At 42.4% G+C, this 22,809-nt stretch overlaps 3 protein-coding genes, 1 long non-coding RNA gene and 1 pseudogene across 5 annotated transcripts in view; 2 read left to right on the plus strand and 3 right to left on the minus strand.

The window, feature by feature from the left end:
* The window catches only part of LOC113143885 (zinc finger protein 208-like), a 905,597-nt pseudogene that overhangs the window by 301,987 nt on the left and 580,801 nt on the right, over positions 1 to 22,809 (plus strand).
* LOC113143888 (NACHT, LRR and PYD domains-containing protein 5-like) overlaps positions 1 to 22,809 on the minus strand; it is a 267,626-nt gene that overhangs the window by 242,413 nt on the left and 2,404 nt on the right. Inside the window, exons 5-11 of one of the 2 annotated variants that reach the window (XM_026329492.2) lie at positions 22,651 to 22,788; positions 22,474 to 22,551; positions 18,735 to 20,586; positions 18,015 to 18,191; positions 14,787 to 14,963; positions 12,690 to 12,863; positions 11,646 to 12,379 (exon numbers count right to left, since the gene is read on the minus strand). The exons of the other annotated variant lie outside the window; for it this stretch is intronic. Of the exons in view, the coding sequence (XP_026185277.1) occupies positions 12,376 to 12,379; positions 12,690 to 12,863; positions 14,787 to 14,963; positions 18,015 to 18,191; positions 18,735 to 20,586; positions 22,474 to 22,551; positions 22,651 to 22,788 (2,600 nt within the window). The 3' untranslated portion in view covers positions 11,646 to 12,375. Of the gene's footprint in view, positions 1 to 11,645; positions 12,380 to 12,689; positions 12,864 to 14,786; positions 14,964 to 18,014; positions 18,192 to 18,734; positions 20,587 to 22,473; positions 22,552 to 22,650; positions 22,789 to 22,809 lie in introns of those variants that run through there. 2 annotated transcript variants of the gene reach the window in all.
* On the plus strand, positions 446 to 11,941 carry LOC113143915 (uncharacterized). Its single transcript, XR_003297098.2, has 2 exons — positions 446 to 507; positions 11,767 to 11,941. It is a non-coding gene; the product is annotated as an uncharacterized LOC113143915 (long non-coding RNA).
* On the minus strand, positions 4,493 to 5,765 carry LOC113136221 (calcium homeostasis modulator protein 5-like). Its single transcript, XM_033325122.1, is given in 2 exon segments — positions 4,493 to 5,271; positions 5,274 to 5,765. Coding segments are annotated over 2 exon segments (633 nt in total). The 5' UTR covers positions 5,668 to 5,765; the 3' UTR covers positions 4,493 to 5,032.
* On the minus strand, positions 6,100 to 8,480 carry calhm6 (calcium homeostasis modulator family member 6). The gene is made up of 2 exons (XM_026329535.2): positions 7,516 to 8,480; positions 6,100 to 7,169 (listed from the first exon to the last, which is right to left on the minus strand). The coding sequence occupies exons 1-2, from the start codon at positions 8,059 to 8,061 to the stop codon at positions 6,741 to 6,743; spliced, it is 975 nt and encodes a 324-aa protein (XP_026185320.1). The 5' UTR covers positions 8,062 to 8,480; the 3' UTR covers positions 6,100 to 6,740.

The raw sequence follows: 22,809 nt of genomic DNA on the forward strand, positions 1-22,809 counted from the left end.
ATGGCCATGAAGTGTTGGAGAAATTTTTTTACAGAAAACTTCTTGCACAAAATAAATCCAAGTACTTTCAAGGACCTGTATCTATGTCTGTTTATTTACAAAGACTTTAAAAGGGCCTTGAATCAAAGATGAAAGGACCCGGGTATATATACAACACAAGTGTAGACACGTGATCCCTCCCAAGAATGAATGAAAAAAAAAAAAAACATGATAAACAAAAACCCAGAATGTAATTTCAAAATAAAAGCCTCACGGAAAAACTGTTTATTTACAAAGAGAATAGACTTTTAGAACAAAACAGTTGCAGGAAAATGAGCCAATCTGGGTTTTCTTCCAGTTTTTCCTCCAGCAGCTCAGAGAAAGGCCTCACCACCACCACCACCACAGAAGAAGAAGAAGTGGGTGAGAGGTAGAAGAAGAGAAGGATGAAGATGTGATGCAGTAACCAAAGGTGTGTTGATCAGAAACTCCAGGTTCAGTCCTCTGTGCACAGTAGATAGAAAGTAGGTTATTTGCTGAAGCTGAAAAAATCAAGTAGAAAACATAGAATGACTGAGCCACATTTATAGTGTGAGCTGAAGAAACTGATCAATGACAGTGACGTCCTATAAAAACCTTCAGGAGTATTGGACTGTGCTGTATTCAAACAAAGTGGCTTTATATTTAACTGGACAATGAGGAGCAGAATTAAACAGGATTTGAAAAACCTGCTGAAGAAGCCCAGGGGTCTGATCTAAGCCTTTTTTAGATCAGAGGGATCAGGGAGCCGCTGAGACTCTGCCTTTTCCTTCTGTCCCCCCTCATCCTCCTCACATGTCAGCCTGTCATTCATTTTGACTGCTGCTTTAAGACCTGGACAGATGGAAACCTTCTATAACCAACCTGGTTTCACACTTGTTACTTCCTTCATGACAACAAATGCACCTTGAAGACTTTTGCTGATTGTTTCTCTGTTTTTGTCCTGTAGAAAGAACTGGTTAATAACCAATAACCAGCTGATACAGTTAATACAAGTGAGCAACAACAACTGGAGGAGACCAAAGTCCAGGTTTTGATATAGATCGAGATCCAGACTCAGGTCAAGGTCCCGCTTTATGAAGACCATCACCATTCCCAGCTGCAGAGAGAGCAGAGGTCAGAAACCAGAGGTCACAGAGACTCACTTCATCAGCAACAGTCGTCTTCACATCAACTCAAACACATGATCACAACAAGCTTCTGGCTGATCTGATTGGCTGACTGTTGTCTCTCACTCTGTCTTTCTGTCCAATCCTGAAGCCTGTCCCTGTTCTCCTCTCACAGCTTCACTGAGAAGGTTGGAGCTTCACAGGAAATCCTGGATCCTACAACACAAGTGTCAATAGAAACTGGTCCATCCAGGCTGTTATGATGAAATTAGCTGAGGTGTGAATTGATGTCACATTAACATGAAGAAGAAAGTGCAGAAAGATGAAAAATCTCTGACTTTAATTCAAAGTCATTGTGAGAAACAGGAATTTCCATGTGATGTTTTCAATTCGATTCATATGGAGTTAAACCTTCCAACATCTGGTCATGTTGGGTGGGATTGGTTCATTTGACACAGTGGTGCTCGGCCTTTTAGCCTTGCTAGTCTTGGCCCATGAGGCAGCAGCAGTAGCAAGGCAGGTTTTGATGCCACGCAGCATCTTCTTTCTTTAAAGCCAAAATATTTCCACACAACTGACACACTGTTCCTCTTTGGCACTAAAGTTTCCATAGAGTCGGGTTCTGTGGAGCCCGAGGCCACTGGACAACAGATCAAGGTCCAATAGCAACATGTATCAAGGTAATGCTTTGTCTGTCAACTGGTCTACTGTTTCTTACATGTTGGGACCAGAGTGTCCTCACAGGACTTTGTCCATTTCAACTGACTGAGTGAGGGATTATTAGGCTGCACTAACTGGGACTCCCAACAGGTGAGTCCAAGGTGAACCACCTGCTCCAAATCCAATGGCAACATCTAAAAAGGGGCCAATAATGTAGTCCAGGACCTGTTTGGATTTCTGTGTGGAAGAAGCTGTCTGGAAGTTGAGGTTCAGGTTGTGCTTAGGGTTCACCAAGTAGTAGGAACCGCACACTAAGCATTGTTGCACATAGGCAACCAATGCCGTGTACATGGGGCATATAGCACAAGGACAATTTGCAGCCCCCGTCCCTGGTTAGGCTTTTACATCAAAACAAACATCAGAGAAATGAATATATATATTTGAAAAACATGTCAATATTATCAGGGACAGGGGCTTCAGACCAACTACTGGCCAGGTGCCACAGGCACACAGCATCAGCTGCCCATATACAACAATGCCTGTTCACTGTTCCTGAAAAAACAAGCAACAAAACAAATCAAAACAAACATTGACACAACCATGGACATATACAACTCCATACCAAGTCACAAAGTGTATGACACCCTGCACACAGCGAGAAAGCACAAACTTTACCAGTGTGAATCCAGAGATCCACCCAGCTGCTCAATGCTCACATTGCTGTTGCTGTTTTACCCATTGTTTCAGCTTTGTGGAGAACACACAGAGTTCTGTTTGTGATTTTAATTCCACAGGTATCATCTTCCATAATTGTGAACCTTTTACTGAAGAAGATGACTGACCCATAGTAGTTCTATATCTTCGAACTCTACAATTTCCACTTATTGCACCTCTGGTCTTCCCACCATCACTATTATATTTTTGTATCAGCAAGGCGACGCCATTTATACACTTAAATATTGTTTTTATGAATTAAAACTTCAAAAAATTATCAAAACTTAGCAAATTATACGTTTGAAGAATTTGACACTGATACCATCTCATTGGTTTCTGATCCATTACATTTAAAGTCTGTTTGTATAATGCCATTACAGGCTTGATAACTGATTGGGAGGCCTGGCCCCAGACAATCACACAGTAGGACATATGTGATAGAATCATAGCATGCATCTCCATTTGAGCTGCTTTGACAGATATGCATGGTCTTATTATACAAAAACGATTTAAATTTGTCTTAATAATCTTAGCTATTTTCCTAATATGTGCATCAAACTTGAGTTTAGAGTCTACAATGACCCCTAAATACTTAAAATCACTCACTTCCTCCATTTCCTTGTGGTCAATTTTGATTTTAAATGTATCCTGACCTTTGTTCTTTAATGAAAAACACATTGAAACTGTTTTAGTATAATTTAAAATTAAACAGTTATTCTGCAGCCACTGGGAAACACTAGCTAGCTGCCTGGTTAACATCTCTGCAGCCGAGTTTCTGCTGTTACATATACAATTGTGTCATCTGCATACATTTGGCAACCAGCCTCCTTGCAACTTTCAGATAGATCATTCATAAATAAACACAAAAGCAAAGGACCCAATATTGAACCTTGTGGTACACCTAGTTTGCATTTTAGAAGTGATGACTTCACACAGTTAATTTTAACACATTGCTACCTGCAATCCAGGCATGATTTAAACCAGCTTAAAGCTTGTTGAGAAAAGTTAAATTGATGTAATTTATTTATAAGTACTTCATGGTTCACAGTATCAAATGCCTTTTTAAAGTCTAAAAACACTGCTCCCACTACTTTTCCCTGATCCAAAGAACTTTTTATGGTTTCAAATAAAATGACATATAGCCATTTCTCTCGGATACTTTGGTCGAAATTGTTTGGGATTTAAGGGTTGATTTTTTTTCCAGATAATTCATTAGTTGTTCAGCCACTAACTTTTCAAGAACTTTAGAGATTACTGGTATAATTGAGATGGGTCTATAATTATGTGTCATAAGTTTCTCCAGACTTAAAAACTGGTGTCACAACAGCCATTTTAAAGTTTTGTGGGAACTCACCAGTTTACCAAATATTTAAAATATTTATTAATACCAAAATTTACCAGTATTGGCTTTATCAATGTTTCACTCTGTTTTTTAATAAAATAAGTAGCTACACCAAATATCTTTGGCTTTTGAACTAATTAGTTGATTAATAATTCTATGGATTTTGCCATATCAGCCTGTGCCATGTAAAAAGATGGAGGTGAATCTCTTACTACATCATGTGATAAACAAACAGGATTGAAATTTGCTGCAAGTTTCTAAACTGATTTGAGAAAGGTGGCAATTCATTTGCAATTTCCATAGCATCAGTACTGACCCTTCCATTTATATTCAGTTTAGTTATACCTTTACTTTGACTGTATTTCTGATTGGTTAATTTATTCAAATGTTTCCAAATAAGCGAGCTATTGCCCTGTGAATCAGCAAACAACTGCATGAAATAAGCTGACTTTGCTTTTCTCAGTTCCTTAACCACTTTATGCCTTAAGCTTTTAAAGATAAGTAAATTTGTTTGTATTTTTGTTAATATGGATTTTTTCGGTGCAAGGTCCTAGTATGATTAAAAGAAAATTCATATGCATAAAGTGTTATACAGTATATATATATATATATATATATATATATATACATGCCTAATTCTACATTGATTTATGTCTGATATGTTGTTAAAAACAGCTAGACCATTTATGCTGAAGCAACACTGCATTAGGTGATTTGGATGTACCCTAATCAGTTTTATTATAGGCAATTTAGAATGTTCAAACTGTCATAGTCCATGGTTCGCTGTTTTGGACTTTTAGTTTGGGTAAGTATTTCCTGTGTTCCTAGAGTCCCAGGTTGTTTTATGTTCATCTTCATTGATTTTTTTTTTCTGGTTATCGACGCCCCGTGGCTTCCTCATGTGTATGTACGTAGTTGTGTGTATGTAGATAACTAACCACACCTGAGCATCAGGTGGAACACTATTTATATCAACTTTTTCCACCTGGTTTCCGGATCGTACTGTGAGCGTAATGCGAGTTTACTGCGAGCTCTGGTGACTGTTGTCTGTTGCCGTGCGTGTCTACCGTTTTTCTGTTTATCTGTTCCTGTGGTTTTTGTCGTTTCCCTTTTCCGATCTCCTATATAGTGTATCCACTCTATCATTGGCTCTATCACGGCTCCTGGCTATTCCATGGCCTTCTCTCCTCTATTCCTGTATGCCAACTCTGATCAAGCTGCCTTCGTGGCTTCCCCAAGCTGACCAGTGGCTTGGCAGTAGGCTCAAAGGCTCATATACACGTTTTTGTCTTACCTGTGACTGGGCCCTGAGCATAAGTAAGAGCTCCATACGCTCATCACTTGACAGTTTGGATCGGTCACAGGGTACACGGGCCAGCTCCTCATGACAATTCAAGGTCTTGTTTTTGCAAAACATGCTATCATCAAGCCACTGACAGCACACTCATAAAAGCTCCCATTGAGCATTGCCACTGAGAGCCACATTATAGGAGCTACACAAGCCCTAGTGAAGATGTTGATAAACACCTTAAGGCAGCCGAAGCAGTTCCCACGGGGGCAGAGTTTCATGGGATTGAAGCAGCAGCCCGTATAAAGCCTCCACAAACTGGTACTGAAGAAGAAACCCAAAACCAGGAGCACTATAGCAGGGCCTAGTAGAAAAATCAAGCCATAGGTAAAGTTTTGGGAGTGGTTGCAGGGACACTGAAAGGCAACCATAGAAAAGATTTGCTCACCCCCAATAGTCATGAGAGCCATGAAACTGTAGCCAATGGTGGTTTTCTGTTTCATAAAAAAGCGCAGGACAGTCTGGAAGTTATCCATGGTGTCAACAGGAAGGCCACAATAAAATAGATCAGAGTGAAAACCTCAGTATCTGGCAGTCTGCAGTGATTCCTGGTTGACTGTTCTTTTACAGTTGAAAACAACAATCAGCCAAGTCCATCTGCCCCCACCCCTTCCCCGAAAGCTGGCTCCTCCTTCTGTCAACTTGACACCAATCCACTCACTTTTTTTTTTCAGAATAGCTGCTTTGGCTGATGTAGTGAAACATGCAGATTTCCTTTTTCTGGTCACATGTACAGCCCTCTTATGCTTCCTGTACTTGTTGAGGCAGTCTGCACTAAAACTGCTGGTCTAGTTTTTATGATTAACCTTGTTTTAACTTTTGTGATCTAATGTGAAAACAATTTCATGCTGGCAAAAAAGATGTAACTTAAGCTGTATTGCTTCCACGTCAAGTAGTCATTCAATAAATGAAAGGAAGAACATATTTATTTGATCTGAGGACCACACATCAGATATTTGTTTCCAACTATTTTACCTGGATTGGCAAAATGTACCAAAAGGAAAGGTACAAATGATGCATAATGAACGTATTCATTCACTCATCAATGATTTGCTATCATTAAAAACATACAGAGGGAAGAACAGATCTCAGCCTATTGGTGTTTTTGTTCCTGTTCCACTCTTCAGTATACAGAAAGCTGATACATTTCTGTACATATAATATGTATATCATTATATTTGCAGAAGAGAGTGTACAGGAAGTGCATTTTGACACATTTCCTCCACATAGACCACAGCCATGGTAAACGGTAGTTTTGTGCCCCACCATATATAAAACTAATTTGTTTCAGGTTGTGGCTCTGGCTGTAAGGCAGGTCATTGTCATGACAGTAGATAGTAGATTAGGTCATATTTTCTAAATGAAGGGTAGAATTGATGTATCTACACAATTGGGTTAGTGAACAGTTATTTTGCTAGGTTACATGCCCTACTTAATACTAATCATAGTTATTTGAAGAATGTGAAATGATCTCTGCCTCTGTACATAAGGATATCAGGACTCAGCATCGTATCAGCAATCTAACTTTAGCACAGTCCTTTGATGGCATTCAGAGTTCAATCCTGCCATCATCTACAAAACCAAGAACAGCAGGGTTGTCTTCAGGAGCATCGCTTGATCTGACTGAAACCATCCTCATCATCGCACTGTTAGACACCTTCTCCGCATATTGGTGTAAGGTGCTGTAGTAATGCGCTTTAGTGTTAAACTTGTAGAGGGAGGAGATTTTCTCCCAGTCCTTGTTGGATGGGGTGATGATGCTTACAGGTGCTGTCTGGTTGAAGAAGCTTGTTAAGTTCCTTTGAGCGAGCTCTTTGGCGTGTTTGGCTGTGTATGCATCCATCTGGTCACTCTCCTCCTGAGCATACACCCTCCAGAATTTGAGCTGCAGGTAGCTGATGGGTGAGGTACACCGAGACACACAGGTGAGCAGCAGGTTGGACAACATGATGGAGGAAATGAGCAACCAGCCCAGAATCTGTGGCACAAGGCACAAGACACAGGATGTTAATTTAGCTTTTTCCCACACATTAAATAAAAGAAAAAAGAATCAAATTGACGAGGTTACAGAATTTAAGGACCACAGAATTAGTTCTTTTTTAGGCCTGAAATTAAAATTTACTTTTAGGCTAAAAAAATACGCAAACGAATACACGAATTAACGTGAAATATTTACTTTCACACAGAAAAAAAGTTTCAACACTAAATCTGAACATTCATTGCTTTTTCCACTGAAGCTGTAATGAATGGTTGCACAGGTGTGTGAGAAATAATTGACATTTTTACTCCATTAATTAGAAGACAACACACTATTAAGCCCTGACCTGAGACTGAGCTCTGAGGCTGAGCAGAACATCTTCTCTGGCACTCATTGGTACACTGCTGTCTCTCCTACAGGGGAACCGGTACACCTCTTTCTCACACTGGGCCTGATAGTCCGTAACACTGCACAGACGTTTGTTGTAAGCGCTCACATTGGTCCCCGTCATCGCACATTCATAGTAGTTGCCGTTGAGCAAGGCAACCGCAATCCAGCTGGAAGGCGCCACCAGCGCGGTGGTGCTAATCTGGCAGAGGACCATCCCGGCGGCTGCCAGCTTCCTCCAGCGACACAGCTTGGCCCTGCGCTGACAGAGACCCGTGAACAGCTTCCACGTCTTCTTACTTAAGATGTAACCCATAAGCAGCAGAGCCAAAGCGGGGACCAACAGGAACACCATACCGTACAAGAAGTTCAGCCCGTTGCAGGGACACTTGAACACCACCGAGGAGAAGATTTGCTCTCCCCCTGCCGTCAGCACGGCGACCAACCCAAAACCAAGGTTTGTCTGTTTGTTGGCAATGTTCAGAACCGTCTTAAACTTATCCATCTCTGACTGCGGGTCTGACTGTGGACAGTTTCACTTCTAGAGTTCTGTGTGCTCGTCGCCACCACCAATACTTGTGAAATCATTTTAGCTCGGCGCGCACGTATATACGTGGAACGGAAGCGATTCAGTGCCATAGCGGTCTAAGTAAATCTCTGAACTGCTTAGATGTTTATTAGTGGGAAGTAATCACACGGGGAAAATAGGTGCAGGCTGAAATGGTCCGTGCATGAAGTGCAATTCATTGTCCATATGTAAAATAAACAGTGGGTAATGCCTTTTTACGCTGTTGTTTCTTGGAGTAACTTGATATCACGCAAACGGTTGTCGCATGCTCTCAATATCCAAATCGAAAAAAAAAGTGAAAGTGTCTATTCTTGTTAGGTATGGTGAGCCATACTCGAAATTCCCCTCTGCATTTAACCCACACACCGAGAACACACACCCGGAGCAGTTTGAATGGCTGCACCGTACTGACAGGTTTTTATGTTGCACTGATGCCATGTGTATAATGTTACATGGTTGTTTGCTTTTTCTGGCACATGTTGCCATTTGACCTCTACTTGTCTCAGGTCATGGGTTCCAGTGCCTGCAGCCCCTCCCATTGGTGTTGAGAGTCCAGCTTTGTCAGTGAAGGTCACGTACCCCAAGACAAGACTGCAGATGGTATTTGAGCTACAGTGTGAGGATGAGATAAAACACAGCTAGAGCTGATCAGGGGGCAGCACCAGGTCCATGAAGCTGCTTTCACTGAACTTATTGAGTCCTGGATTGTGCATTACATGACCTGAAGTCCAGGTGAGGTACAGCTCCTGGGAAGAGGGTGTTCGATAAGAGGGCTCTTCAAAATCACTAAAAACATCAGTTCCAGTTTGCAGGTCGCCATTTTCTTCAAGGACACCTTCACTTATCACACTATAAAGTTTCTTCTGATTTGCTAACACATGAACTGTGCCAACATCCAGCTGCTGGTGCAACACTGTTCTGCACTAAACTTGGACTGTAATAGCAAAACATTGCTACTGTGTATGAACCCATACTCCAGTCATGTCCGCACTTTGAGAGTCAGTAAAGTTGCACACCATGTCAGGTTTCTTTCGTTTGGTTTACAGTGTCGCTGATTAATCCACTGCACCAAAATGTGCTTGTGTACAGAACTTTAGGCAAAGCTTTAGGCTACCCATTCTGTTGGTAAGTGTAGCACGTATGTAGTCCTGTTCTGTTTCTCAGAAATTAGTGAGCCAATAATAAAAAAAGAGCAAAGAGTGAAGTGTTGACTATTCAATTCTGTCATAATGCAAAAACCTATGAAGCTTAATTCTCATCTACAGTCAGTTACAGTATATGGTTTTCATGAGCCCTTCTTACAACAAGAACAGTGGGAGAAACTGAACTGCTTTTGAAATTCCAAACTGGTCCCATTACCTTCAAGTGTCAGGTCACAGAGCAGAACGGTGATAACATTTATAAAATTATTTCAACACAAAATGTGAAGCTAGGCTTGTGCATGTTGTGCTTCAAGCATTTTATTAATATACTTTCTACTGAATAATGTAGATATAAAAAATGAAAAAGCAGGGACATGTCAGTGTAGTGTGCAAATCTGCAGTAACAGTTTAACAGTCTTACTCACAAATAACCGATGCAGTAGCAGTGGTAAAACCAACACATTTTAAAAGAACAGCAGTTAAGTCTTGTGTAACAAATCCCCACATAGTTATAGAACCAGGGTTTTATCAGAAATCTGTTTTTAAAAAATCTGAAATCGGGGATGGAGAGCTGGCGGGCTGGGTGTGTTGGCCCAAAGGAGCCTTTTAATAAGGACACACTGTCATAATGGCCACACTGATTATTTGGGATTTTATTCAGTGACTCTTTGGTTTTTATTTGTGGGTGTGTATATGTTTTTAATATCACTGACTGTTCTTTGTGGGTTTGGATTTTTTGATTTGTTTTGAGTTTTTTCTGAGGTTTTTTGAATGAGGATTTGTTTTTGATGATGTGTTTGAATGGCGTAGCAGCCATCTTCAAGAGAAAGAGGGGCAGAGGTTACACTAAGCTCCGCCCTCAATGACCCAACAAATATCTGCCACTGGTCTGACAACAAACCACAGACGGCTGCCATTATACACATGGCATCAGTGCAGCCATGTTACCTGACAGACTGGCGGCTCATGGGCATGATGAGAAAAATAAAACAAAGAGGGGACAGAGTTAAGAACAGGTGCTAGATCACACAGAGACATTTTTAAAGATGTTACAAGGCTGCCATGACTGAAAAGGAGGGGGGGGGGCACCCATGGCACAGTGACCATGTTCAACCTTTGACCTACAGCACCAAGAACCTGAACACAGACCTCATGAGGGGAGAGAAAGACCCTGACCCTAACCCCTGCACAGAAACCACTAAAAGAACCACTACAGGCTTCACTTTGGCCCAGGGGCCAGGAAAGGACAGACACAGAGTCATGGCGGCCAAGTATTACAAGAAAACAATGTCCTTACTATTTGGCAGACCTCACATTGGATATTGGAAAGAGAAAGGGAAACAGTCAGTCTGGTCACATGGGGTCAAGGAGTTTGCTTCATTTATTGCTCAGAGTGAGCACAGCCTCATTCAGACTCTGCACTTTAAGCTGCTACATAAACCCAAAGCTCAGGTGAGCTGGGAGGGTCGGTCTGAACACTTGCTGGACTCTATACTGGGCCCTGAAAACCCCCAGTGCAGCTCCAGTTTGTGGCTCCAACCCAAAACAACAGGCAGGCTCACCCTGGGTCTTTCATGGCCAGAACCAAATCATGTCCAAGGCTGATGTGAACTGAACGCCACCTGGTCTCCTGAATAATAATGAGCTTCAACTAGTTTCATCTTCAATGGCTTTGCTGTCACTTCCTGCTTTGACTTTTTCTGTTTGTTTATTTCTTTTATTTATATTATATGAAGGGAAAGTCAAATAGTGTGAACCAAGAAAACCCAGAAAGATAAAAAGAAGCTTTTATGCACAGGCTACCAAATAAAGTGGATTTGGACTAGATTCCAGCAGCTTATGGAAAAGTTAGTGGGCCCAGGACAACCGACCGTCGGTGGGCCTGCTAACAGGGCTCATGGTTAAAACTGCGTCACACTGAGCCGCCACAGGTTTTTCCACCGGACTGACCTAAAGAAAAAGTTGACCTTTGTCAATCGCGCCTTTCTACTTCTTCGTGTTTAATGGCAGGCAACTTCAGACGTCAAGGCGCTGGTCCTTCTTGATCCAGCCCCGCGTTTGGGATGGCAAGGGAGAAAAGGTTCGGGTCTTGGTTGTGCTGCTTCAACGGGCTGCAGGTTTCTGCTGCAGATTCGGCGAACACCTGGAGAACACCTGAACACGTGGCGCTCAGAGTTTAAAATGCCGTAATTGACAGCCACGCCCACTGCTCACAGTTCCTGGTTGGTGATTGGCTCAGGCTAATCCATAGATCATTTCCGGTGCTAGTTGCGGTGCTAGTCAGATTATTAATAAATGCTAAGGCTGAAAGAAAATCACATTCATTGTTATCAGATTTATACTGATAGAGGAAGATCATCCATCCTCTTCACACATGGAGGTTTGGTTGGTTGTTTTTATTATGAATAAATTCCAGAATGTCATTTCAAAAAGAAAACACTTTCAGAACAAAACAGTTACAGGAAAACAAGCTAATGCAGGGTTTCTGCCAGTTTTTTAGGTTATTTGCTGAAGCTGAAAAAATCAAGTAGAAAACATATAATGACTGAGCCACATTTATAGTGTGAGCTGAAGAAACTGATCAATGACAGTGACGTCCTATAAAAACCTTCAGGAGTATTGGACTGTGCTGTATTCAAACAAAGTAGCTTTATATGAAACTGGACAATAAGGAGCAGAATTAAACAGGATTTGAAAAACCTGTTGAAGAAGCCCAGGGGTCTGGTCTAAGCCTTTTTTAGATCAGAGGGATCAGGGAGCCGCTGAGACTCTGCCTTTTCCTTCTGTCCCCCCTCATCCTCCTCACATGTCAGCCTGTCATTCATTTTGACTGCTGCTTTAAGACCTGGACAGATGGAAACCTTCTATAACCAACCTGGTTTCACACTTGGTACTTCCTTCATGACAACAAATGCACCTTGAAGACTTTTGCTGATTGTTTCTCTGTTTTTGTCCTGTAGAAAGAACTGGTTAATAACCAATAACCAGCTGATAGAGTTAATACAAGTGAGCAACAACAACTGGAGGAGACCAAAGTCCAGGTTTTGATGTAGATCCAGAGCCAGACTCAGGTTCAGATCCAGACACAGGTCCAGCGTTATAAAAACCATCAGCTGCAGAGAGAAGCAGAGAGAGCAGAGGTCAGAAACCAGAGGTCACAGAGACTCACTTCATCAGCAACAGTCGTCTTCACATCAACTCAAACACATGATCACAACAAGCTTCTGGCTGATCTGATTGGCTGACTGTTGTCTCTCACTCTGTCTTTCTGTCCAATCCTGAAGCCTGTCCCTGTTCTCCTCTCACAGCTTCATTGAGAAGGTTGGAGCTTTACAGGAAATCCTGGATCTTTGCTTTGATACTGACTGGGTTTAGTCCAATCCTACTGAAACCACCATGGACTGACTCCAGCCCTCTACTGACCTCAGAGTCTGCAGGCTACACTCTGAACTCTGGACAAGATCCCACAGCTGCTGCACATCTGGATCCTTCAGGTTGTTTCCTCTCAGGTCCAGGTGTCTCAGATGGGAGGGGTTGGACTTCAGAGCTGAGACCAGGTAACCACAGCTGGTCTCTGACAACCTGCAGCGAATCAACCTGAATAAAGAACCAAAGACCAACTTCCTTTTTTATTATTGAACAAACATGAACAATGAATAGAACAACACAATATTATAAATACAACACAAGTGTCAATAGAAACTGGTCCATCCAGGCTGTTATGATGAAATTAGCTGAGGTGTGAATTGATGTCACATTAACATGAAGAAGAAAGTGCAGAAAGATGAAAAATCTCTGACTTTAATTCAAAGTCATTGTGAGAAACAGGAATTTCCATGTGATGTTTTAAATTCGATTCATATGGAGTTAAACTTTCCAACATCTGGTCATGTTGGGTGGGATTGGTTCATTTGACACAGTGGTGCTCGGCCTTTTAGCCTTGCTAGAATAAAAGGTTTTCTGTCTACACAAGAGGCAGAAAAACTTGTTCACGCATTTATCTTCAGTAGGTTAGATTATTGTAATGGCTTGTTCACAGGTCTTAGCAAAAAGTCAATCAGGCAGCTGCAGCTAATCCAGAATGCTGCTGCCAGAGTCCTTACAAACACCAAGAAACTGGACCATATCACACCAGTTCTCAGATCACTACACTGGCTTCCCGTTAGTCAAAGGATAGATTTTAAAATTTTATTGCTAGTTTATAAAGCACTAAATGGTTGTGGACCAAAATATATCCAAGATATGAGGTTTCCAGACCCCTCAGGTCATCTGGGACAGGTCTATTGTGTGTTCCCAGAACCAGAACCAAACAAAGTGAAGCAGCATTCAGTCACTATGCTCCTCACTTGTGGAACAAACTTCCTGAACACCTGAGGTCTGCTCAAACTGTCAGCTCATTCAAATCTGGACTGAAAACTCTGTTGTTTACTGCTGCCTTCGAATAATTGTTCATCCTTGTTTTCTTAATGTGCTTTTATGTTTTATTTTAATTTACTTTACTTGATTTAAATTTATTTTATGTTAAATGTCTTTATTTTTAAATGCTCTTTTCAATGCTTTTAATGCTTTTAATGTAATTGTATGCCTTGTAAAGCACTTTGAATTGCGTAGTGTATGAAAGGTGCTATACAAATAAATTTGCCTTTGCCTTTAGTCTTGGCCCATGGAGCAGCAACAGTAGCAAGGCAGGTTTTGACGCCACGCAGCATCTTCTTTCTTTAAAGCCAAAATATTTCCACACAACTGACACACTGTTCCTCTTTGGCACTAAAGTTTCCATAGAGTTGGGTTCTGTGGAGCCCGAGGCCACTGGACAACAGATCAAGGTCCAATAGCAACATGGATCAAGGTAATGCTTTGTCTGTCAACTGATCTACTGTTTCTTACATGTTGGGACCAGAGGGTCCTCACAGGACTTTGTCCATTTCAACTGACTGAATGAGGAATTATTAGGCTGCACTAACTGGGACTCCCAACAGGTGAGTCCAAGGTCAACCACCTGCTCCAAATCCAATGGCAACATCTAAAAAGGGGCCAATAATCTAGTCCGGGACCTGTTTGGATTTCTGTATGGAAGAAGCTGTCTGGAAGTTGAGGTTCAGCTTGTGCTTAGGGTTCACCAAGTAGTGCTTCTGGTTTGGCTTTGTCTCCAGGAAATCAATGGAAGTCAATGGAATGTCCTCTGAAGTGATGGAAACACACCTGTCTGTGTGTGTTCTCAACCATCAATATCAATGATCAAAGAAATTTTTCTACTGCATCAAAGAAACTGGATCCATTTCCAACAAATATTAGTTCAGAGGATTTTCTGCTAACACATGTGACTCTTTAGACACAATGAGACCAACTTTCTGTGAGACTCAGTCATTTGGGACTAAAGACTGAATTTAGCCTCAGAAAAATCCAAAGACAGGAAAAGCAAATCAACTTCAATAGAAGTTATGTCTGTGCAAACACTGAGTTCAAACAATAATTCAACACTAAAGATCTACAATCGGAACAAACAGTCAGTGAGCTGACCTCAGGGTCTCCAGTCTACAATCTGGACTCTGTAGTCCACCACACAGCTGCTGCACTCCTGGGTCCTGCAGGTCCCAGTTCTGACTCAGGTCCAGGTGTCTCAGATGGGAGGGGTTGGACTTCAGAGCTGAGACCAGATAACCACAGCTGGTCTCTGACAAACTGCAGCCCTCCAACCTGAATAAAGAAGCAAAGATGTGACGTTAGAAACCAAAGTTCCTGCTTGAAAGTGTTGAATGTTTCAGAATGTGTTCAGAGCTGAAGAAGGTTTAGAAAGTAGAAGTTTAGAAAGTGGAAACTCCAAACAGCTGAAGCCAACAGGATGCAGGTTCAAAGCAGTCCCATCCAAAAAGGGACAAAGAGCTGTCATTAATATGAATGCCAACATGCTGCTGCTTCAATAAAGACGGGGTGACTTCAGCTCTGAAACTCTGCCAGCTCCACCTGTGGCTCCATCTATACAAACTCATGTTGTGCAGCCACATTTCTCTGAGAGGGAAAACAGCCTTTCCCATGAAGATCCTCAGTGTGGATCAGTCTAATATCAGCCTCATGTCTGCAGTTTAGTGTCAGCACAACTTTCACATCACATTCATCTCAGCACACAACCTAAACATGGGGTCTGACCTCAGAGTCTCCAGTCTACAGTCTGGACTCTGCAGTCCACCACACAGTTGCTGCACTCCTGGATCCTGCAAGTTGTTTTGACTCAGGTCCAGGTGTCTCAGATGGGAGGGGTTGGACTTCAGAGCTGAGACCAGATAACCACAGCTGGTCTCTGACAAACTACAGTTCTCCAACCTGAATAAAGAAGCAAAGAAGGAGATCCAATATTTCTACTGCATCAAAGAAACTGGATCCATTTCCAACAAATATTAGTTCAGAGGATTTTCTGCTGACACATGTGACTCTTTAGACACAATGAGACCAACTTTCTGTGAGACTCAGTCATTTGAGACTAAAGACTGAATTTAGCCTCAGAAAAATCCAAAGACAGGAAAAGAAAATCAACTTCAATAGAAGTTATGTCTGTGCAAACACTGAGTTCAAACAATAATTCAACACTAAAGATCTACAATCGTAATAAACAGTCAGTGAACTGACCCCAGAGTCTTCAGTCTACAGTCTGGACTCTGCAGTCCACCACACAGCTGCTGTACTCCTGGATCCTGCAGGTTGTTGTCACCCAGGTCCAGGTGTCTCAGATGGGAGGGGTTGGACTTCAGAGCTGAGGCCAGATAACCACAGCTGGTCTCTGACAACCTGCAGTTCTCCAATCTGAATAAAGAATCAAAGATCAACTTCCTTTTTTATTTTTCAACAAACATGAGCAATGAATAGAACAACACAATATTATAAATACAACACAGAAAATATTTCTATTGCATCAAAGAAACTGGATCCATTTCCAACAAATAGTAGTTCAGACGATTTTCTGCTGACACATGTGACTCTTTAGACACAATGAGACCAACTTTCTGTGAGACTTAGTCATTTGGGACTAAAGACTCAATTTAGCCTCAGAAAAAAAAGATTGACAATAGTAACAAACAGCCAGTGAACTGACCTCAGAGTCTCCAGTCTACAGTCTGGACTCTGCAGTACACCACACAGCTGTTGTACTCCTGGATCCTGCAGGTTGTTGTGACTCAAGTCCAGATGTCTCAGATGGGAGGGTTTGGACTTTAGAGCTGAGGCCAGATAACCACAGCTGGTCTCTGACAACCTGCAGCTCTCTAACCTGAATAATGAATCAAAGATGGAGATCAAATTATTGATAATCAATCAGATGTGTCCTAATCAATGAGCTTTTCTCTAAAATGATTAGAGGGACTTTGTACTTATGTTATTATGGATCATCAGAATGTCAGCCTTTTACAAACATCCTCTAAATGGCAGCAGAACTTTCAGACACCCGTTCATGTCCACACTGGGTCAGAACCAGCTGCTGACCTCAGTACTTCTATGCGTTTGTGTGGACTTTGATGGACCAACACTGGGAGGACCAGTTGGTCCAGTTGACCACTTCTAGACCATGGTAGGAGGATTCATTGAGGGCATTTCAAGGAGCTGATTGAGGTTCAGACCTGATTTTAGGGTTCAGCTTAGAATAGGCCACAAACTGTGTTTTGGATGTAGAACTGAACATGTGGTGTTGACAGAGCCACTATCCCTAGATTGAGTATTTGGCAGCACAGTCTTTGGACAAAAGACCTGCTGTCTGTCTTTTCCTGTGGACTTCACTGAGATTCACTGCTCAACTGGCACTTTGGTTCATGCTTCTTGTCCAAACTGTTCCAGGTCTCTGGATTTGAAAGACGCATCCTTCCACCTGCTGTTTTCAGACCTCCCCTCAGGGTTTCAGTGGGATTTAGATCTGGACTCATTGCTGGACACTTTATAACAGTCCAATTTCTTCTGAAGCAGTCCTGTTGATTCATTGTTCTGCCACAGAAGTAGTGAAGCAACAAAAGAGTATTGTTGGGTTTTTAGTTTTAGTTTTTGTAAAGTGCCTTGAGATGATTTGTATTGTGATTTGGCGCTATACAAATAAAATTGAATTGAATTGAATTGAATCATTGAAGCTACTCCATGTTTGACTGTTAAAACAATGTTGTTTTCTTTGAAGGTTCAGGTTGAGGTTCAGGTTGAGGTTGAGGTTGAGGTTGAGGTTCAGGTTGTGCTTAGGGTTCACCAAGTAGTGCTTCTGGTTTGGTTTTGTTCAACACACACACATTCAACACTGAAGATCTACAATAGTAACAAACAGTGAACTGACCTCAGAGTCTCCAGTCTACAGTCTGGATTCTGCAGTCCACCACACACCTGCTGCACTCCTGGATCCTGCAGGTTGTTGTTACTCAGGTCCAGGTGTCTTAGATTAGAGGGGTTGGACTTCAGAGCTGAGACTAGATAACCACAGCTGGTCTCTGACAACCTGCAGCCCTTCAACCTGAATAAAGAACCAAAGAAGGAGATCCAATCACTGAAAATCAATCAGACGTGTCCTAATCAATGAGCTTTTCTCTAAAACGATTAGAGGGACTTTGTACTTCTGTTATTGTAGATCATCAGCCTTCTACAGACATCAATAGAGAATAAAACAACAAAAACACTGAATGGAACAACCAACATACACAGGAGCTTTAGTTTTGGATTAAACATCTAAAATCTACAATAGTTCATTCAACACTGAAGATGTACAATAGTAACAAACAGTGAACTGACCTCAGAGTCTCCAGTCTACAGTGTGGACTCTGCAGTCCACCACACAGCTGCTGCACTCCTGGATCCTGCAGGTCACAGTTGTTACTCAGGTCCAGTTCTGTCAGATGGGAGGGGTTGGACTTCAGAGCTGAGGCCACAACTTCACAGTGAGTCTCTGAGAGTCCACAGAGAGAAAGTCTGTGAGGACACATATATTAGAAAAGCTGTTATTATGACAGAGACAATATATTGAGTTGAATCACTTGATGTCAAACAGGGACATGTCCTGTTGTGTCTTCACATCAGTGGTTCAGCTGATCTTCTCTCAGTGGGTTGGACATGAAATAAGAATTCTTCTCACTCTCTGTCACACTGCACACACTTCATCTTTGTTCTGCTTTCATCTTGGACAGGAAGCAGAGAAAACTCAGTTCCTTTGGAACTTCCACAACAGGCCTGTCCCTGTTTATTCCAATGTTGGACATTTGTTCACATGTGGCAGAAAAACATCAGTGTGTGAAGAGAAACAGAAGAAAATGTGTCCCATGGAAAAACCATTGGAAAGAAAAAGAAGAACTGTGTTCATTCACTGGACAGATAGAAAAAAGCAACAGGAACATCTGCAGCTTTTGGACTGACACCATTTGGAACAGCTCAAGAACATCAGGGACAAAATCCAGCTGCTGTCATTATCACAGTAAACAAGAGGAACATTATGGTGATGATCACATCTGGACTTACTCAGCCTTTCTGCAGTTCCTCACAGCTGGAATCAGTCTCAGTCGTCCCTGGACTGATGTGTTGTACTTCCTCAGGTCCAACTCATCCAGAACCTCCTCTGACATCTGCAGCATGTAGGCCAGAGCTGAGCACTGGATCTCAGAGAGTCTCTTCCCTGATCTGTTCTCTGACTTCAGGAACTCTTGGATCTCCTGATGGACTGAGTGGTCGTTCAGCTCCATCAGACAGTGGAAGATGTTGATGCTTCTGTCAGGAGGGATATCATCTCTGTTCATTTCCTTCAGGTTGTTGATGGCTCTGTGGATGGTTCCTTGACTGGTCTCTGTCTGACCCAGCAGGTCTCCTAAGACTCTCTGGTTGGACTCCAGACAGAGGCCATGAAGGAAGCGGACAAACAGGTCCAGGTGACCAGTTTTACTTTCCAGAGATTTCTCGATGGCCCCCAACAGGAAGCCATCTAGGGTTATATCAGTGTACTTTCCCCCCAGGAACTTCTCCAGTACCTGTGTCTTCCTGTTGGTATAACAGTGGACCATATAGACTGCAGCCAGAAACTCCTGAACACTCAGATGAACAAAGCTGAACATCATGTCTTTATTCTTCCTTCCCCTCTCCTCTTTAAAGATCTCTGTTAACACTCCTGAGTACACTGAGGCTTCACTGACATCAATGCCACTCTCTTCTAAGTCTTTCTTATAAAAGACCAGATTTCCTTTTTCCAACTGCTTAAAAGCCAGTTTTGCTAATGACTTAATGACCTGAAGACACTTTTCTGAGCCTTCTGGACAGTATTTCTCTTCCGTCTGTTTGATCTGAAACCACAGGAACTCTGTGTACATCTCAGTTAGGGTCTTGGGCAGCTCTTCCACCTCTCTGGTTTCCAACAGATCCTCCAGAACTGTAGCAGTAATCCAGCAGAAGACCGGGATGTGACACATGATGTGGAGGCTTCGTGAGCTCTTGATGTGGGAAATGACTTTATTGGACCGCTCCTCATCTGTGAACCTCTTCCTGAAGTACTCCTCCTTTTGTTGGTCTGTGAACCCTCTGACCTCTGTCACTATGTCGACAAAATCTGGGTGGACCTGATTAGCTGCTGCAGGTCTAGTGGTTATCCAGAGGCGAACGGAGGGAAGCAGTTTTCCCCTGATGAGGTTTGTCAGCAGCTCGTCCACTGAGGTGGACTCTGTCACTTTAAATTTAAGTCTCTGAGATTTATTGGTACTGCAGTCCAGCTGGAGGCGAGTCTCATCTAGTCCATCCAAAATAAACAGGAGCTTGAATTCACTCTTGTCATAGTTGGTGTTTCCTGAGGACTGCAGCTCTGTAAAGATGTAATTCAAAGCCTCCTTCTTGATGCTGACAGTTTCCGTGATACATTCATGCAGGAGCTCTGCTAAACTAAACCTTTCTCCCTTTAGTGGATTCAGGTGACGGAAGGTGAGGGGGAAAATCAGATGCACGTCCTGATTGGTTCGTCCTTCAGCCCAGTCCAACACAAACTTGCGCACAAGGAAGGTTTTTCCAATTCCTGCGATCCCATTGGTCAGCACTGTTTTTATGGGTCTGTATTTTTCAGGAGGAGGTTTGAACATGTCACTGGGTTTCACTGGTTTCTCTGTATCAGTTTTCTTTCCTGCCATCTCAATCTGCCTGACCTCGTGCTGTTTGCTGATGTGTATGGAGGCTCCAGCTGTGATGTACAGTTCAGTGTAGATCTCATCCAGAAGCTGCTTATCCTTATTCTGTGTCCATCCTTCTGTTACACACATGAAGCTGTCTTTGAGGTTTGACTGGAGCATCTCCTGATAGTGTGTGATGGGCTGTGACTCTGGTACTGGAACCACCACAACTGAGCCAAACATGGGGAAGAACATAAAAGCATTAGTGCACATGTCTCCAGATACAGCTTCTTTTTACTATGTGACTGTAATTAGAAGAAGAAGAAGAAGAAGAAGAAGTACTTTATTAATCCCCAAGCAGAAATTCAATTGTTACAGCAGTTATTCAGTTATTAAATTTGAGATAATTTAAATTATATTGATTAATAGTAATTCATAAAGTAATTCATAAAGTAATAATAAAGTAATTAACTAATTATTTATTTTGTGGGGTTTGTGTGTGTGTGTGTGTGTGTGTGTGTATGTGCGTTATTGTTCATATTGTGGAATTATAGAGTCTTATGGCCGTGGACACAAAAGACTTCCTGAATCTCTCAGTCTTGGCTTTAGGGGGAATTAGTCTGTGGCTGAATGAACTTCCCATTCGCCCCAGTTCCTCATGAAGTGGGTGGGCAGGATTGTCCATTATGGAGTTGATTTTGTCCACCATCCTCCTCTCTGCCACAGCCTCCAGACTGTCCAGTTCCAGTCCAACAACGGATTTTGCCTTCCTGATCAACTTATTTAGTCTGTTGGCCTCACCAGCCTTGATGCCACCTCCCCAGCACACAACTGCAAAGAACAGTGCACTTGCTACTACAGACTGATAAAACATCTTCAGTAGCTTGTTGCACACACCAAAGGAACATAGTCTCCTGAGGAAGAACAGTCTGCTCTGTCCTTTCTTGAAGAGGGCATCTGTATTGTTTGACCAGTCCAGTTTGTTGTTAATGTGGACTCCAAGGTACTTGTAGGAGTCCACAATCTCTACTTCGTCTCCAAGGATGGAGACAGGGACTGGGGTCTTCCTGCTCCTCCTAAAGTCCACCACCAGTTCTCTGGATTTCTTGATATTGAGCTTTAGACAGTTGTTGTTACACCAATCAACAAAGCTTTTTATCAAGTGTCTGTATTCCTCATCGTTATTATTGTTGATGCATCCAATGATTGAAGAGTCATCAGAGAACTTTTGGAGGTAACAGGTTCCTGAGTTATAGCAGAAGTCTGAGGTGTAGAGTGTAAACAGGAATGGTGCCAGTACAGTTCCTTTAGGTGCACCGGTGCTGCTCATCACCACATCAGATATGCAGCCATCTAAGCGAACGAACTGTGGCCGCCCAGTGAGGTAGTCTTTCATCCACTCCACCATGTCTGCGGGAACTTCCATATCCTGCATCTTTGCACTTAGCGGGTGGGGCTGAATAGTGTTGAAAGCACTTGACAAGTCAAAAAACATGACTCTCACAGTGTTGCCCTGCCTCTCCAGATGGGAGTATGCTCTGTGCATTAAGAAGATGATGGCATCTTCCACTCCGATGTGTTCTTGATATGCAAACTGCAGGGGGTCCAGAAATTCAGACACTTGGGACCTCAGGTGTTGCAGGACCAGTCTCTCAAACACTTTCATGACATGTGATGTTAGCGCTACTGGTCTGAAGTCACTAAGGGTACTGGGACGGGTTCTTTTTGGTAATGGGACAGTTTTCCATAACTTAGGCACATTTTTGAGCCTCAGAGAGAGGTTGAGTAGTTTCTGAAAAACCTCTGCAAGCTGTCCAGCACACACCTTAAGTACTCTAGGACTGATCTCATCTGGTCCTTTTGCTTTGTTGGTCTTTAGTTTAGCTAGTTCCTTCCTCACCTGTTCTGTGGCAAAGGCTGGGCCTGTGTATTGTGTTGATGAGGAGTCAGATGATGAGGGCAGGGGAGGAGTTATTGGAGGTGAGGTATACTTCAATGTTGTATGGCTGCTGATAGAGGAGATGGCATCAGTGGGCAATTACAGCCTTATCATGTCTGATCCATCTGTCCAGGGATGTGATCTGTGTCTTCCACTGATTCAAAACAAGCAGATTTACCTTTAGTGTGAGGAGCTGCTGAAGGGTCAGACGTCTGAGCAACAACATCAGCCTCATGTGTCCTGGCAGGAACCTGACCTTAAACAGGAACAGAAACATCTCTTGAGAAACTCAGACTGATTAATGCAATCACACAAATAAACAGAAGGAGCTTCAGAAATTCAGGTCAATATTTACCAGGTGTGTTGTTCACGTTCATGTTTACAGTGATGTTTACATCACCACTCACATGAGTACCGGTAAACTGAGGTGCCATGCTGACACTTCCATCCTGGGCAGTGACTGTGATGTTTGGTGCTTCCCTCTGAGCTGGAGCTGAAATAAATAAAGCTTGGT

Source organism: Mastacembelus armatus, unplaced genomic scaffold (genome assembly GCF_900324485.2).
Source record: "Mastacembelus armatus unplaced genomic scaffold, fMasArm1.2, whole genome shotgun sequence".
Lineage (NCBI taxonomy): Eukaryota > Metazoa > Chordata > Actinopteri > Synbranchiformes > Mastacembelidae > Mastacembelus > Mastacembelus armatus.

What these genes read in the sequence shown, in the direction of transcription:
- calhm6 (XM_026329535.2), bottom strand. Translation starts at nt 8,061, where the DNA reads ATGGATAAGTTTAAGACGGTTCTGAACATTGCCAACAAACAGACAAAC. An exon ending in GCCTCAGAGCTCAGTCTCAG is followed by an intron (nt 7,170 to 7,515) that starts GTCAGGGCTTAA and finishes CTTGTGCCACAG; the next exon opens with ATTCTGGGCTGGTTGCTCAT.